The sequence below is a fragment of the Oryza glaberrima genome, chromosome 3, assembly GCF_000147395.1.
Source record: "Oryza glaberrima chromosome 3, OglaRS2, whole genome shotgun sequence".
Lineage (NCBI taxonomy): Eukaryota > Viridiplantae > Streptophyta > Magnoliopsida > Poales > Poaceae > Oryza > Oryza glaberrima.
This window is the reverse complement of record NC_068328.1, coordinates 124,020-141,481: the sequence shown is the minus strand read 5'-3', so window position 1 is coordinate 141,481 and position 17,462 is coordinate 124,020. Positions and strand designations below refer to the sequence as shown.

General features: G+C 38.4%; 1 protein-coding gene across 4 annotated transcripts; it reads right to left on the bottom strand.

The window, feature by feature from the left end:
• LOC127765359 (uncharacterized) lies at window positions 1–17,317 on the bottom strand. Of its 4 annotated transcripts, none has more exons than XM_052290237.1 (42): window positions 17,170–17,317; window positions 16,364–16,664; window positions 16,066–16,282; window positions 15,634–15,967; window positions 15,414–15,527; window positions 15,217–15,345; window positions 14,941–15,117; window positions 14,664–14,855; window positions 13,429–13,566; window positions 13,176–13,298; window positions 12,851–13,083; window positions 12,407–12,510; window positions 11,683–11,777; window positions 11,357–11,593; window positions 10,056–10,158; window positions 9,827–9,924; window positions 9,584–9,729; window positions 9,393–9,501; window positions 9,157–9,303; window positions 8,415–8,462; window positions 8,211–8,339; window positions 7,908–8,123; window positions 7,677–7,826; window positions 7,413–7,498; window positions 7,222–7,327; window positions 7,042–7,137; window positions 6,503–6,655; window positions 5,588–5,767; window positions 5,271–5,491; window positions 5,084–5,180; window positions 4,439–4,585; window positions 4,221–4,358; window positions 3,819–3,866; window positions 3,578–3,724; window positions 3,446–3,507; window positions 2,057–2,210; window positions 1,769–1,960; window positions 953–1,057; window positions 735–866; window positions 440–649; window positions 243–344; window positions 1–153 (listed from the first exon to the last, which is right to left on the bottom strand). In XM_052290237.1, exons 1-42 carry the CDS (start codon window positions 17,263–17,265, stop codon window positions 16–18), a joined length of 6,150 nt encoding a protein of 2,049 aa, XP_052146197.1. In that variant the 5' UTR covers window positions 17,266–17,317; the 3' UTR covers window positions 1–15. The 4 variants fall into 4 exon arrangements, with proteins under 4 accessions (XP_052146197.1, XP_052146199.1, XP_052146198.1 ...); XM_052290239.1 differs by having other exon boundaries at window positions 7,677–7,730; XM_052290238.1 differs by having other exon boundaries at window positions 7,923–8,123.
• Between the last annotated feature and the right edge of the window lie 145 nt (window positions 17,318–17,462).

The window sequence follows — 17,462 nt, the reverse complement described above, 5'->3', positions numbered from 1 at the left end:
TTGAGACGAGTATGCTCAATTAATTGAGCGAAAAGACGAGTATAAAGAGGTCAATCTCGGGTCATCCAACATATCAACAAACTCGATCAGCACCTTGTCAATCTGTGGTCCACAGCGTATAAAAGGTCGGCTCCACAGCTTGTAACGTGGATTCTGAAACATCATTTTATCATCATCATCATCATCCTAAGTTTTCTCATTTAAGCATCAAAACTAGACAGATAGACACGCCATGCACGTACCTTAATCAGTTCAACCAAAGTCATTTGTAAGCCCCAAGGATGAGGACGTCTCACTACTAGACGTTCCAAGATAACCCTCATTATCTGATCCTGGATAATTTCCTGCATATTCCCATTGCGATGTTTATATATTCTTAACGCAAACAACAGTATAAACAAGAGAATCAATAACTCGAGGAATGAGCTATCTGAAATACCTGGGTAGCTTCTGAAAACAGATGCAGGATGATGAAGTAGAAGCAGTGTGTATGGATATTAGGGTAACGCAGCTGGTTAGCTATTGCATTCAAAACAAGGTACCGGCCCTCTGTGTCCAAGTCTGCCATAAGAGTTCTGAAAATATCCATGTGGGCAGTATGGATTGCTGGACCAGATGCACTAGACTCCGTTTGTTGCTGTTGCAAACCCTGAACATTTATGCATACACAAGGTTAAGGGTAGAATTGCAGACAAAAGGTCAGATAAAATCGAACAAGATAAGATTAAACTCACTTGGATACCGACATAGAGAACAAGCGAATTAATGAGAGGAACATTGTAGCGTGTCCCGGCAACACTAGTTTCATTTTGTGGCAGCAATAACTTTTGCTTCAGATCACTAAGAAACAAAGAGCCTTCTGATTTCTGCACAATACCAATAAGGAGCCACCAAGCATATGAAATGAAGGCTAATTCACACACTACAAAATCATACGTGTAAATTGTATCACCTTGAAGTACTCATCAACCTCAGTCTTCATCAGCTTTGATTTCAGAGCACCCTCAACATCCGACATGATTTGTGGAGCCATTGAAATTTCGGGTAACAGATCAATCTGTTAATAAACAGTAGGCCTAATTAAATAAATATTCTCTAACTGAAGTCCTAGTATCTCAAGCTGGAAGATTTTGTTCAAAAATGATGTCCTCTTACATACTTGCAGGATGAATTTTAGTTTAAAGCAGCCAGTTTTTGATTGGATACAATTCATTTAGATTATTGGATGTTTTTTCTTTTTATGATGTAAATATTCCTTCTTTTTTAATAGAGTAAATTTCACAAAACTATATGTTTTATAGTCCAAGTTGCAGAAAACCACACACACTTTGACACTTGGCACTTAAGTACATATATTTTGGTAGTATAGTTTCACAAAACCACACTATCAATGAACTATCAATGAACGTGGTTGTTCCATCTAGGATGAGGACGTGGCATCCTATTAATTTCGTGCCATGGCTAGTAATATGATGCCACATCCTCGTCCTAGATGAAACAACCACGTCATCTCGCGAGTGAATCCATTCATTGATAGCGTGGTTTTGTGAAACTACACTATCAAAATATATGTACTTAAGTGCTAAGTGTCAAAGTGTACGTGGTTTTCTTCAACTTGGACCACAAAATGTGTAGTTTTGTGAAATTTACTCTTTTTAATATAATTCAACTGTCAGGCAAAGCCCTAAAAGTATTTCAGTCAAAAACAAAAATCTCTAACTAAAGTTAGGAGAATGAAGAAAATATTATTGTAAAAACAAATGGCTACCTTCAAATTAGGACTAGCTGGATCTACCACTCTCATGTCTTGTGGATGAGCATCAAGAATGACATTGCGCATTTGAATGCAACTGGAAGGAATCATGTCACAGAAACTGAAGTGGTAATTGCACAGAAATTCAGGAAAGTCATGCAGTAGTATAAGTAGCACCCTCATAGTTCCTTTGTACATAAGACACATCTATGGAAAAGAAAAAAACATATAAGAACTGGGGCAAAAGAAAAACATATAAGAACTGAAGCGATAATGCTTAGTTTAGAGACAAAAAAATATTACTGGTTCTCCAAGTTCAACATTTCTCAAATATGGCTCCATGAATTTGAACAGATCAAGAATTAGACGCTGAAAGAAAGGCCACCCTTTTCTCGAATCGCACATCAACAGATTTGGCATGAAAGTTCTGTGACTCACCAACTCAAGCCAAGCAAAGCTATAACAGATAAATATTAATTAGATAAACTAATTCAGTTCAGAGAGTCAGGCAGCAGATATATTCTTTATAAGGCATATCGAAATAATATGCATTCTACAAACCATAAGCCATTCACCCAAAAACGTTTAGTAATTAAAAAAATGCTGTTAGAAATTATCTGCTGAGGAACCCCACATGTTAGCAATGTATGGTGTGAGTTTGTAGCTTGATTTTGCTGTTGTAAGTCAGTTCTAACTCGTGTAGTAACTGAAGTTAGTTGCTCTGTGCTCATTTACATAGAGGTGAAATGCTACTGCAGATAAAATCCCTCCGTTCTTAAATGGATGTCGTCCTAGAACCCATGCAGTCGAACCTCAAAATTTTAAATCTTTAATATAAGACATCAATTTAATATGTGAAATGATATTAATAGATTTTACATAAAAAAACACTATTGTGTAGTTTTATTTTAATATTTTTTATAAGTATAGCATTGAAAAAAATAGTGATTAAACATGTGTATTGGACTGTTGTAGACCGTGTCGATGTCCAAAACATCAAGTAAAAGGAAGCATAGGCAGTAAACCGTTGGGTATGGAGGGGCATAGGTGAAGTGATTCTCACTGGTCAGTAAAAAAGTTAGTGTGTCGATGCAGTTATCGAGGGTGGGAAAGCCCACCCTGTACATCCAATTCAATGCTATCTCACAAAAAGTATGAGGATACCAGTTCATTGCATATTACTACCTCTGTCCTAAAATATAACTACTTCTCTACATACATCCTCTTATCAACCAGTCACAACCTTCACACATTCAATTTCACCTGTTTTCTTAATACCCGTGTCCAACCCCAAAACTTATATTTTGGGATAGAGGTAGTAGCATCTATATGTGCCTCCACATGGGCACATGGTGTATCACTATATCTCATGGACAGAGACTACAAGGGTGTACAAAGGGTTAATTCAACAAAGCACTTGGAAAAGGAAAATGTTCAGGAGTTGACAGGGTATGGTTCGCTTCTACTGCTAAGGATATGGACAGAATAGTATATGTCACTTTTACATTTAGAAGCTAAACATTTTGTTCAGCACATTGGATTTATAATATATTTTGGTGCACATTGGATTTATAATCCATTTTGGTGCTAAACTGTAAGCATTTGCAAGCATTAGTTACAGGAAACCCGTTAAGGCAGGGTTTGACATAGAATGAGGAAATTGATATGTGGGGTCAAAAGTGTCGAACAGACCTCCAGGAAGGAATTCTCAAGGGTTGCAGTGCATGGAATGCATTTGCAAATGCAATCAAAACCTGTTACACCAAACCAAATTGTTATGTTACTGATTGTACTGCAACTGTACATTGTTAAAAGGAAGTGTACCTGGAAATTAGCACCATCACTATGGAGATCAGAAGAAATAAGATCATATAGCAAACTTATAAAAAGCCGAAAGTATGGCCGGGGATTGAATGATGCTTTCTTCTCTTCAGAATCTCTCTGAATGATCCTAACTGCCACTAACAAAATCTGGACATGAAAAATCGAAGGGTATTACTTCGGATTGGGGGCTGTGAATACTTGAACATCCGAAGATTACAACTAATATGCACTAGGAAGTAACCTTGGGAAGAAGGCTGCATTTATTTGGTCCTGTTTCAGCAGATGAGTACTGAAGACATAAAAAATCACAGTATCATTTGACATGATTGCAATAACTGTAGGGCATGGCATCAGTAAAATCAAAATGTAACTCTACTAAATTTAATGTTTGTAGCTATCAACAGGAAATTGTTCTTAACAAGAAAATGTGGACACATTCACTACAAGATGAATAATACCTTTGTTTGTGATTTAAAAGACAAAAATCTAACAGCATGCCTGGATTCAATTGTGCATTCGCTTATAGTTTCATAACTAGAAAAGATATTTACATGGCAGTTGCATAACCAAGCCAGCATGTAATAACCCACTGGGTTTCTAAAAAAAATTCAAAGCTATAAGCAATAAGTGTAGAAAGAAATACCTTGAGCACCATAGCTACAAGCTTCGAAAAAGAATCAATTGGGAAATATGAAATTTTGAGTTGTTGTGATGACTTCTGAGACACTCCACCAGTAGCAACAATCTGATTGGGGACTAGAGAGTGTTTAACAGCAAGTTCCTGTTTGACTCGAACATTAAATACTCAAGAATAGAAAACTGAAGAACAAATCTAGTACAATTACAAGCTAGAATCATCACGGTGAAAATATGGAAGAAGCGCTCAGTAATATCATCTCCCATCAACACGCCAATCTGTTGCAGATGCATAACAAAACGGCCATATGCCACATCAGCAGAACTTGGATGATCACATGTATGGCACCAGTCATTAAATAGGCGCTCAACCTATCAACCAACGTAACACATCAAAATTTTGCAATATACATAATTAAGAGAAAAATATGTCATCTAAAGTATAAACTGTATACAAATCATTTACAGAAAATCTGAATGCACCAGATTTCGTATTATATAGCAGCAACAGTATCATCTACTCCCTCCGTTTTTTAATAGATGACGCCGTTGACTTTTTCTCAAATGTTTAACCATTCGTCTTATTCAAAAATTTTATGCAAATGTATAAGATATAAATCACACTTAAAATACTATGAGTGATAAAACAACTCATAACAAAATAAATTATAATTACGTAAATTTTTTAAATAAGACGAATGGTCAAACATGTGAGAAAAAGTCAACGGCGTCATCTATTAAAAAACGGAGGTAGTATGATTTATCAAGATTCAAGATATATGTTTGCTCCAAAAGTATGTTTAGCAAGGCAGAAAAGTTTAGCTGTGAAGTTGACAAGAAAAGTTTGGCTGTGACCATAGTTCCACCCACATGAAAATTGTTCTCTGGAGGAAAAGTTGATGTAACACCACTGGGTCCACCATGTAGAGCAGAAGAGTCACAGAGACCAACTTGAGCAGGACAAACACTACAGGAGGCATTACAGATTTATCAATCCAGTGCTGACAACTTCTACATAAGGCATACATAAGGAACTAGGAAGCCAAAGCCTGTGTACCTCGAAGGTTCTGCGATCAATTCCTCAGACAACAGTTCTGTCAATTTATATATAAATGGAGCAGTTTGAGCAGCAGTACAATCACTGGAGGTCGCTGATGCTGAATTTGGACTGTATGCTCGAGGTACAATAAAATTGCTTGAGCAAGTAGCTTTACCAGACTGACCAAAACATGAAGCGTCAACATGTTGGCTATGGCTCTGCCATACATGAACATAGTCCTGACATCAACAAAGCAAAGTACAGATACTCATGTGTACAGCATGGAAATATCACATGTTAATCTCAATTAAGGAATTTATGGTTTGCTGCTACACCTCGTACACTTGTTGGGCAACAGATAGATGCTCATGTTTAGGACGCAGTGCTTCAGGTTCATGTGCAAATCGACCCTGAGCATGGGTAAAAGCATCACAGTATGCAGAGCCAGCTGCCTCCCTTTGTTTCTTTTGTAGTGGAAAAGACTCTGTTATTTCTTCGTCAATCATTTCAATAGCCTGACAACATTATGTCATGTCATGAAGCCACAACAAGAAACTCAAATGCATCGCCATTGCAATGGAAACATATTGCTTGGCTGTAATGCTTAAGGGCTTGTGCCCAATCTTAATTGCAAAAGGAAAGGTCAGAGGTAAGTAGGTAACATAATGTTAAGCATAACATTCCTGTAGCTTATCATAAAGTCATTGTAACATGTGCTGCTTAGAAGCACCTATAAAACAAAAAACTTGATTGGTGGGGGAAGGACCGCCCCCACAGCTTTTTATTGAGAAGAAAAAACCTCAACCAAAACAGCCGAGAAAGGCCATGAACCCAGCTTTTGAGGACCCACCCCCTATGGATCGGTCCTTAACCAGTGATTTTGAGGACCCTGCCCCCTACACGTGTTTTTACGAGGAGCCAAAAAGTGACCTTTTTTAACCAGGCCTGAAATTCGAGAGCTCCTTTAAAAAAAGAACAGAAAAGAAATGTGCTCCTGTGGGGAGTTAACCCATGACCTACAGATGCTACTTAAGCACTGTAACCGCTAGGCTACAGTCCCTTTCACTTAGAAGCACCTATAGAAGATCCTGTTCTATTATATAACTTATGGTAATGTATCAAACTTTTAAGAAGTTATTTTTTTCCAAACTCGCTTGAAAGGTATAGACCCCAACATAACATATATATATCATCATAGTGGAAACAGTATGTGTTGCTGAGTAGCACTTTGTAAGAAGTCATGGAGATACCTTGCACATTGCAACAGACTTAATAATTCTGCAGCCAAGATCCAGGTTATCATTGATTAGAACATCGATTAGTTGCTTGATAGTTTTGTTGTTACTAGTGAGCGTCTGAATCTGACTTTGAAGATGATCTGTTAGTGCAACACAAAGAGGTTCCTACAAAAGAGAAAAATATATAATATGATTATAAAAAATAGAATGAAATTACTCCCTCCATTTCAGGTTATAAGACGTTTTGACTTTGGTCAAACTGTTTCAAGTTTGACTAAGTTTATTATAGACAAATATAGTAATATTTATAATACTAAATTAGTTTCATCAAATCAATAATTGAATATATTTTCATAATAAATTTGTCTTAGGTTGAAAATGTTACTACTTTTTTTCTACAAACTTGGTCAAACTTAAAGTAGTTTGACTTTGACTAAAGTCAAAACGTCTTATAACCTGAAACGGAGGGAGTAACAAAATCAAAGTATCAAACTACAGAAGAAACAGCAATAGTGCACAGAGGAACAAGTTTTAGAGGCATTAAGCAGCACCTTGCAATTAGCATAGGCTAGATTTCCAGCTATTGTCCTGGCTATTGAATGTACAGAAGATTTTATGGTATTGTTATCTGACTCCAGTGCATAATCCTTGACAAAGTAAAAGTATCAGCAGGATATCAACAGCTCCATTAATAACAACAATTCTTTCTTAACACATGTCAGAAATGTAACCTTCAGAATAAGTTTTTTTGTATTTTGGATTGCTGTGCCCACACTTTTTTCAACAACAGGGCACAATATCTCTTTAATAGCCTTGTCCAAAGCTGTGTCCATGATTCTGTAATAGATCAGGATTTATCAGCTCTTCAGCAAAATGAATGCAGACAACAAAGGCATCTAACTTGTAGAAATATTCAACGTACTTGCTGTATTGCAATTGTCGACCAAGAGAGCCAAGTTTCGAACTTATTTTGCAGCGTATCTCATCATGTGGTATCAATTTCACAAGCTAGAGCAACAAAAGACAATCAGATAAAACGAATCTAGCTAACAACATAAGGTACATGGAAATTTATTGGGCCCAATTTGGTATTTCATAGGAATGTCATGAGAAACAGTTCAATTCCCATTGGAATCAGAAAATTCCTGTGTTTCAAACAGCGGCTTACAATAGAAGTGAAGCAAACCTGAGTAAGAGAAAATGGAGATTGTGATGCCAATGCTGTTTCTGACGGTGAAACCTGGGTCAAAGTATGCGAGGAAACATGCTTAGGAATCATGAAAGCAACATTGTCATCTTCTACCATGCTATTTGAAGGAAGATGAGGAGTTGCATACTGCAAACATAAAAAGTAACCAAATTAAATGTATGCCGTTATAATTAATAAGCTAAACTCAAAGCCAGCCTGATTTAGTACATTTGGAAGGCTCACAGCATGGGAAGTGCTACTGATAACTGACTGCAGTTCCACATGGTTTGTTGAGCGACTGATGCCCGAAGAGATTTGGGTTTGAGATGCAGCAACATCTTTGTTTGAAAAATCTGGATTTCCCTCAACTTCACATACTCTATCCTTAAGGAGGGAAGTTGGGTTTACATCTTTCAGATCCACATCAAGGTTCTTAAACAGAACCTGAAATCCAAAATAATGACAGTTAGCTAATATTGTTAATAAACAATACCTACCTAATTAGTCCCAAGGAAAAAGGATGCACACAACCTCAATCTCAAATTTTAGATTCATCTTGAGGTTTGGTAGATTATAGATCTCAGCAAGCAGACTAAGAATCCCCATTGTCCAGGGATTTGGAGGACGGTATGCTATACTTGACCGGCAAGGTTCAAGAATCTGCAGTGCAATTACTGGTTATGATAATAAGCATGCCTGAGTAACATGTTCTATAGAGACGAGAACAATCCAAACCTTTGAAGTGAATGGAATGACTGCTATCATCAGTCCTTTCTCATATGCCTGAAAACAGATCAAAAGACAAGATTGTCTGATTGGAAAGCAAATACTTGCATAATGCTGCATAATTTTTGTAATTGTGTTGCACATACTATCATATCTTTTGTGTACGTGTACCTCTAATACCTAATTCACTTCAATAGATGGCACTAAAACATCTTCAGATAGAATTCAATTGGATGCTTGCACTTAATACTCCACATGGCTTTCATAAATGACGCACACATGGTGAAATTGAACTAGGCAGCACCGCAGCAGCATGCAGCAGTATGCACGCATGCACTTGCTTCATGCCACAAATACATTAAGTACAGAGGTAAGCCACAATGATGTTAAGTTGTTAGCGCAGGGTATCATGTATAGTAATTAATCAGTGCATTCTTAATCCTCACTGAATTATGTACTGGACCTCGAAATATCAATAGAGGGAGTACCAATTGGCATAGAATAATTCCAATTCATGCAACACAAAATACTGATGAATTGCAAACTTTATAAGTAATTTATAAATCCAAACTAAGTCGTCCACAGCATGTAGAAGGAGAATTTCATAGCTCCAGCACATAATTCAGTGAGGATTAAGAACATTAATATTTGATGAAGTTCTTACTCTGGGAAGGATTGGCAAAAAAATTGGACAAATAAAAAATATAACATCATATAAATAAAATTACAGATTCTACTAGAAAAGTAGTACCTCTACAATAAGAACTTTTGGGTCAATTTCCTTAGCTAGTAATGCCTGGTTCCTCCCGATGGTGAATTTTCCTAGCCAGCTTCCCAGATTTTTTAGCAAGGAGCGTTCCTCAGAACTAGATTTGATAAGATCCGATCTTAACAATATCTGAAATAAATATGAACTGTAAGTATCGACAGAGCTGTTACCACAAGACCAAAAGAGATATAGATTACGAGTTAACAACTCAACCCAACCTTGCAGTTCTCATATGTAGCCTTCAGTACTTCTTTGTTTAAGAATCTTGAGTTCACTTTGACAAAGAACTTCAAATACAAGTCATGAAAATTTGGTTCAATGCTTGCCCTGCCAAGATAAACATATAATTATAATTCGATATATTCACAAAAATCACAAAAATAGAAAGGGAGAAATATTAATACGGTACCTTTTCATGACCATGGATTGTGCAAACCAAGGATAATAACATTCTGGGAGTACCTCAATACATTCTTTTGCCTTAGCCTCCATGTTTGAGATTGATATATTATTAATCATAAACATGATCTTGTCCTGAACTTCAGATGGAGGAGACTAGGTGAAGAAAAAAGAATCAATCAGTGAGCCCAAGTTATGTTTCCTCCTACAGGGGCATATGCTATGGGAAAAAAGTTCATTTAAAAAAAACAACCTCAATGGATGTGTATCTTTGCTCTGCTGCTGCTACAAGTGTCCCAATATTTAAAGGAGTTCCAAATCCTGTAGAATTGGAAGGCTGTCGAGGCAACCCTATAAAAGATGTGGTCAACCATATAAATATTTTTCTCTCGAAAAAACATATAAATATTTAAGAATAAGCTCTACAGAAGTAAAAATAAATGAGTCGCCACTGTTCCCAGGATGTTAAGCTATCAAGTCACCTGAGCAGGAACTTTGAGGATGTGAAAAAACAGTAGCATGCATAGTAGATGGCACACTGGACAATTGATGAGGGGAAGGTAATGAAGATGGTTGATCAGAAGCCTGCATAAATCCAACATGTCACTTGCAATGAAATATGAAACCCAGTCAAGGCATTCAAGTAAAAGGGCATGTCAGTGACAACATATCAAATCAGTATGCATATTACGCAATTTTTTCATCCCAACAAAGGTTTAAGCACAAGTCACTGGGAATGTGGAACTATGCCGTGTTCCTCATCCTAGGAATGTTGTTCCCGTCCCAGGAACGCGAGAACAATCTTGTCCCTGCTTTAAAACCTTAAAAAAGTAACGTCCCGTGATCAATGGCGAAGCCAAGATTTAGCAATTAGGGGTGCCAGCCACGAGACCAATCTATTAGTAAGAACTCACCGATGGCTCGGTGAATGGTGGTGTGGATGTGTGATTGATGTCATATCATGGAAATCAGCTGCAAGAGCAAAGAACGAGGACCCGTAGACCACAACTAGCCTCGGCCTCGCCCATTCACCCCTCTTATATTTATCAGATATATACGATTTACAGTTCACATTAATATATACATAAATTTAATTGCTCATATGGTTTTGAAATATTTCAACATATTCTATTGTTTATATATGTTTGTGTGCACGCTAATATAATGTAGTATAGTATAAAAGGCACCATTTGAAAAATAAAATGGATCATTAAATAGCACCACTTTAAAATTGAGTCATTCCATATATGGATGACACAACCTCGTGCCCATTCATCCTTCTAACTGGTGAGAGTTACAATTGGCTCATTGCTTACAATTAACCAAGTTAGCTACACTCAATTGCCAAACTAATTTGCTGATTACATGGGATGGAGGGTGGGGGGATGGGGGTTGTTTGCCAATGGGGGGTGCCAGGTCCACTCCGGGACCCCTGGTGGCTTCGCCACTGCCCGTGATACCATTCCAAGACCCATCGATCCAGGAACTTTGGTAACATAACACAGCATTTTAAGAAACATTCCATTTCCATTCGTTAGTTCCAAACTAAAGCTCTCCCCATGATTTCTTCATTCTTAGAAACAAGTTCCAAATTAAAGTTCTCATTCTTAGATGCATGCCATTGTAGCATCTTCGCAAGAATAGCGCAAAAGACTGCACTAACCTTGTCGAACGGCTCAGTTAAGAGTAAATAAATTTATGCTCCAACTGGCAAATGCACTTGCATTTTACCTTTGGTAAAAGATATTGAAGGCTAGTAAGATTTTGGTGACAAGTTAGTTACCTCTATTGGTTCAATCGGTGCCAAACCAGTGACATGCTGCTCAGAAGAGACTGAGATGTTAACGCTGAGCTCATTCTGGCTCGATGAGATCCTAGCAAGGGCTCTCTCAATTGCTGAGACCATTTCAGTGTGTGCCCCACAAAGATGTGAAATCTGCAATATATGATTGCAGTAGTCTGGCCACTCTATAAGACGGTCCATAAACTGTTCCAATGCTGTTGTGCCAAACATAAACATCTGCACCCGAAAGCAATATCAGCATTACATATTTTGAAGAACAGACAAAACAAATGGAGATGCCAAGAGAAAAAGAGAATATAGTCCACCTTTGAATCAACAGATTTGTGCAAGGCATCAAGAACAGCATGTAGAGCAATTCCGAGCTCAAGGTGAGTCACAAGTCGATGCTTAATAAGAGATCCTATTGCAAAAATGAAACTGTGTTAATGGAACAAGACAATGGAGCACATGATGACTATCACACTTCATTAGAAAATTTCATGTCAGGAATCAAGTACTTCATTTCAAACATAAACAATTATATTCCTAATTCAAATTGGTGCTGCAGAAATGGGTACAGTGTGAATCTTTATTGTATGTAATATTATGGGAAACTGAACGCATATGTGTAAGGAAATAAGACCAAAAAAAGATGCTGTGTATCGGCATGTAAGTCACAGAATTGTCTTTGTCAACTCCTAAAAACATGTTGCAAACATGCCAGTTACAGATAGAACAAAAATGGATTGTACAAAAGCATCAGTGTACTGTAATTACTATTTGTATTACATGGATGGAAAGTAAGATAGCTCTTGATGGAAGCATATATATATTTCTCTTTATAGGAACTAGAGAACATGTGCGTGTCATAGTTCTAACCCGATCAAAATACTGAAAATAAACACAGATTGCTAAGCAATAATAAGCAGAAAAACAGATTGTGCGCACAGAGTTTCATTACATATAACTGTGATCTAAAGAGAAAATACCTCAGGTTGTGGTCATATACTATGTATAGCTTATGGTGTAGTTAAGGAGAGATACACTTACCAAACAAAAGAGCTGACAGTTTAAGCTGCTTATCAGGATACTTCGGGAGGAATTTGTATTCTTCAAACATATTTGATATCATACACTTAAAAATCAATTGCTCCCTGGTCATCCATGAAACTAGGTAGTCAATTGTCAGCAGCTGAGACAGTAAAACGCAGAGAATACTAGGAAGGCCCCTTCTATGGTCAGTACTCAAAACAGTAAATGTTGTGTGTTGTGTTGTCTGCCCTTAGTGAAAGAACGGTGTTCTCACACTTGGGTCAGCTATAATCTAGCATGTGGAATTTTTCATACTATATAAATATCAGTTAATACAACCATCATTGTAACCCTTCCAAATAATTTTTCAGTGTGTTGACATGATTGCATGAACCACATATTAAGTCAGAAGGGCTACAGATTATGGATCATTGGCTATTCCAACTGAGCTCAGAAATGCACCTTTTTTCTGGAGAATTTTTGAAGCGAGATAGCATCTGTACAATTGCAGCAATGCTTATCTGTCCAGAAAACATCTGGTGAAAATAAGCATCTGCCTCCATTTCAACATTATCTGAAGTAGGGATCCCCCTTACAACAGAATCATGATTTCTCAACTCATAAGAAATATATGATTTTCTCAGTTCATCCAATTTTTGATTGGACAAGAGATGCCCTGACTGATACTGAAGAATCTGCAATTGTGCATCACAGGTGCCCATAATGACAACCCCCAAAATGCCAATGATCAATTACAAAAGTATAAGAATAAAAGAATAGGTCGAACCTTTATAAAGTGAGGACAATACTCCCGATATATATTCATAACAACAGCTTGAGATTCTTGAATTGTACCTTCTAGAGCACAAGATGCATTGCTCATAGTTTCTTTCAAGAAACTAACACAATCCTGGGAGTAATAGGGAAGCTAGAGCTTAGAGATGGCAAATGAAAACAGAATTGAACAATACAACACATGGAATAACATAAACTTGTATAAATAAGATGAAGTGATATAGGAGCATAGTAATGCATATTACCTGAAGAAAATCGTCTTTGCAGACACGTAACTTTGCAGTCAACCATTTCTCAAGATGGCTATGGTCTATCCTAGAGGCAGCAACAGCCAGTTTAATGCTGAATGCATAAGGGGTAGAATCAAGCACAGCAGATAGGATCTGTTTCAACCAGAAAAAGTAACTGAATGAAACAAATGAAAAATGGCAAAACCGAGAAGACATTACAACATTAGGAGAATAAATTTGAACACTGTGTATTTGTTGGGTCCATATGTTGATCCGAATTGTTGGAGGACAAACTTGCTGACTAGTGATCGACATGACAACATATTGCAACCGCTGGCTGGCTGCCTACCTGTTACTGTCGACACTACTTGTCTGCTATCACTAACACTCAATCACGGATAGATATGAGTGAAAAAGAGAGATGGTCCAAAGAGAAAGTGAGGAGATGGAAGACTACTAGAAGGTCAAAGGCAGCCCTATCGAAGTGGGAAGAACACCCGCTTCTTCAGTTTATGTTGCCTGCATGGCTGCATTGTTACAGTCCCTATGGCCTCCAATCGAGAAAAGGAAAAGGAAGAGGAGCTCAGTATTAAGGTGGTGGCCACAGGTTTGGGTTTAGGATTGCATAATTGCAATTGGGCCCTGGTACAACCCACATGGAGCCGTCTCCACCAATCACTGGCATAGACCTTGTCCTGGTCCCTGTTCATTCTTTTTTCACTATCATTGTGTTTTTCTCAAGTGAATTCTGCCAATGTCAAGACTTCTCCTCACACAGTCTTCTGTCCACTTCAATAACTCTTCCTACCTCTTCCCTTCACTACTACAACTCTACCTCCTCTTCCCTCCTGTGTTGTCTCCTGATCCTTGGGCTACCAGCAGCAGTTGCATGGTACCAGCATAGCCTCGCCAAGTCACCATACCAGCAGCCACTAGTTAGTCAACTTGTCAGAGTTAGTCCACAAGGATGTTACAACTTACAGGCTAGTCAGCTTTTGCTCGACACTGCCAAGCCAGCCAGTGTTAGTCGGCGACATTGGTGTCAAAAACCAAACAGTCTATACTAGAAGCATACGTGATAAATTTGTGCAAACAGCCAGTATTATTGGTCAATATCTCCAGGAAAACTTGTTATTTATTATTCTATGCGGTTGTGAAGAGAAAACAAAATAAAGGAGATACTAAAGAAGCTATAATGACATTGTTTAGTTGTGGCAACCGATAATGTAAATAACCATATATGTACAGACCTTCAGGTCTCGACACACATCAACAATCCTCAGAAGACAATCTGGATCAGAATGAGCATCAACAAATCCTCGAAGAGTGAGGGATGGGTTAATCTGCCAGAGATAGTTCACCACATTGCTTTTTGTAGCATCCTTCAGTATGGCAGGAAATACACGAGACTGCACTTCATATTGGAGGAGATTATACGCAGTCTGCACAGCATAGGGGAAAAAGCTTCACAACAGAAAAAAGGTAATGAAACTGAACATAGATTATTAATGGGGTATAAAGTCATACATTAACGTGTCCAAGACCAACAATTAAGAGTTCAGGACAATGTTGTAGAGGATACTCCAGCATTGATTGTACTGACACGGTGTGTCCAACTTCAGCAAGTTGGCATAAAACCACCACAAGGTCAAGGCAGAACCAAGCATGATTGTCTTGAATAGGACAGGCCAAGTCCGGAAATGCCTAAAGAAACCACAAATGTTAAGATGTATGAACGAACTGTGCTGTTGGAGACAGACGGACAGTTTTATCATGAGTGATGTTGTGTATCTTCATAAGTACCAGCTTCCTCGAACAATGCGAAAATGTAAATGTATCAGTAGGAACGGAAACTGCATGCTTTAAGAATGAAATTTGACCCTCTGTATTCGTCCACAATGACCCACAAACAGCATGAAGTGGAAAAGGCTCCTGCATAATTCAATCGTTATGTCAGACAAGCAACTTTAACTCCAGAAATATAGCCTCTGTACAAATACCTTGCAAGCATGGGCATATATAGACATCAGCAAACAAAAGGCTGCTTCATCAGGAACATTGAAACCCTCATGATCAAGATTTTCCATCACATGCACCCAGTTAGTGCTAGGGGCCTGCATCAGGAAGAAGAACCAAACTAAGTGCAAAGCATTTTTTAAAAAAAAAGAAAGAAAAAGAAGAAACATGAAGCAATGAAAAATCATGAGGTCAATAGCTCACAAGTTCATTGATCGAATCCACAAGAACGTCAGTGTTCCATGTAGTCAATTGAGGTGAATCATTCATGTTGCTAATAGCCGATACAAACATAGCATATGTATTGTGGGCCTCCACAAGGACATTATGAGTGCCAATAACTGCCCCAACCAACTTTGATACTGCTACATCATCAAGAGGCTCGAATATGGAAAGAATTTCCTTACAATGAGTGGTATCAACTGTGCATCCATAACCCAACTCAGTTACGATGTCTGCCATGGTAATTTCTTTCTCAATTTCAGACAGAAGCAACTCAGAATCGTAATCCATGCTGCCAAAGCACATGTCCAGATGCCTGCGTGATACATAAAATTTAGGGGGGCAGATGCACGTGAACAAACAAACCTTTGGAAACCAAAGCATAGAAATTTGGGCTAGTTAACAACGGAATACCTTGACTGAATATCGCACTTGTTAAATGGGGTAGGAGCAAAAAACGGTGTCTCTTTGGTTTTGAATAGAGATATAATGGTATTAAAAGTATCCATATGCTTTGACAGCCCATCAGTCTGGTGAAGAAAGATGACAATGTCGTGAATTTGGTCATTTGATGGCGATTGAAGAAGATTTGAACACAACCCCTCAATTTGAGCAATTGAAAACTGTTGCCCTGGAAAGGAAAAGAAAGGAGATTGGCGGGTTAACATCTAAAATTAGGGAGAAGCAAGTCCAACGCAAACTCTGTGTTTACCTTTGAGCTTGAGGCCTGAATCCTCAGAATCTGACAGGGCAAGTCCAATGCCAACTCTCTCAGCTGGTGAGAGTTCCAGGACATTTGATAAGGTTTTGAGGAAGCCATCGCCATGGGTGGCAGGCATCCGTCCAAGAGCCTCACAAAAACAGGTGGTGAAGTATGTTTTATCCATACAGTATCTGAAAACGGCAGATAAAAGATCATGTTTAGATTTGTCCAGCTGGTGAGGTTTGAGGAGCACTTGATCCAAACAAACTTGGAGAAGCAAAATGCATCCATCCAGACCGGAGTCGACTAACTGAGAAAGATGGAACAGAGAAAATACATTAGAAAGATTCTAGTGGCAAACAGATGAACAGTTTATTTACTCATTCATTCATATACAAAAGGAAGGTTATAAGGCAATATATATATTATTTAAACATGAAAGTCATGATGATCATGAGCAACGCACAAATTGGCACGGGGAAATAATGTGGGATATGATGAATCTCTGAACAGCCGCCATAATAACAAGGCAAATACTTCATCCAATAATCAATCTACTATCGTTAGGAAGGTAAGGCTAAAGAATGCATGTAGTAGATTGGATGAGACAGGATTAAACTAAACAAGCCCTGGGACTGAAAGGGAGAAGAATTGATCGCGTGCCCTAAACCTCCTCCTCCTCCTCCTCCAAGGAAGGAATAGCATGGATTACAAGGGTAGCGAGAGCGGAAAAAAGAGGGCTCGAATGTGGTGGTTACATTTGGAGATGAGCCTCCGGATGAAGGAAGGAAGGAGCGGAACGTGTATCGCGGTACCTGGCAGAGGCGGCGGCGAACGGAATCGAGGTTAGAATCGGCGGCGGCTTGGAGCAGGAGGAGGCGCACCTCCGTCGCGGAGATTTCGGAGATCATCTCGCCGGAGCCGGCCGTCGGCGAGAGGCGGAGTTACTGCTGCCACTGCGATTCGATTGGTTTTTTTTTTTTTTGGAGGAAACTTAAAGCCCTAACTTAAACCCATCTCCCTCTAATCTAATCTCACAACAAAACAACAACCGAGAGATTTTGTGGGCCAGCGGGCATTGGTTGGGAAACTTTTTTTTTCTTTTTTT

Bases quoted from the DNA above. Each gene is read 5' to 3' on its own strand.
- LOC127765359 (XM_052290237.1), bottom strand. From the start codon at position 17,265: ATGATCTCCGAAATCTCCGCGACGGAGGTGCGCCTCCTCCTGCTCCAA. The intron at 13,084-13,175 runs GTTCGACCTATT...GCACAATTGCAG, and splicing joins ATTGTCCTCACTTTATAAAG to ATTCTTCAGTATCAGTCAGG. The intron at 154-242 runs GTACGTGCATGG...ATGATGTTTCAG, and splicing joins CTTTGGTTGAACTGATTAAG to AATCCACGTTACAAGCTGTG.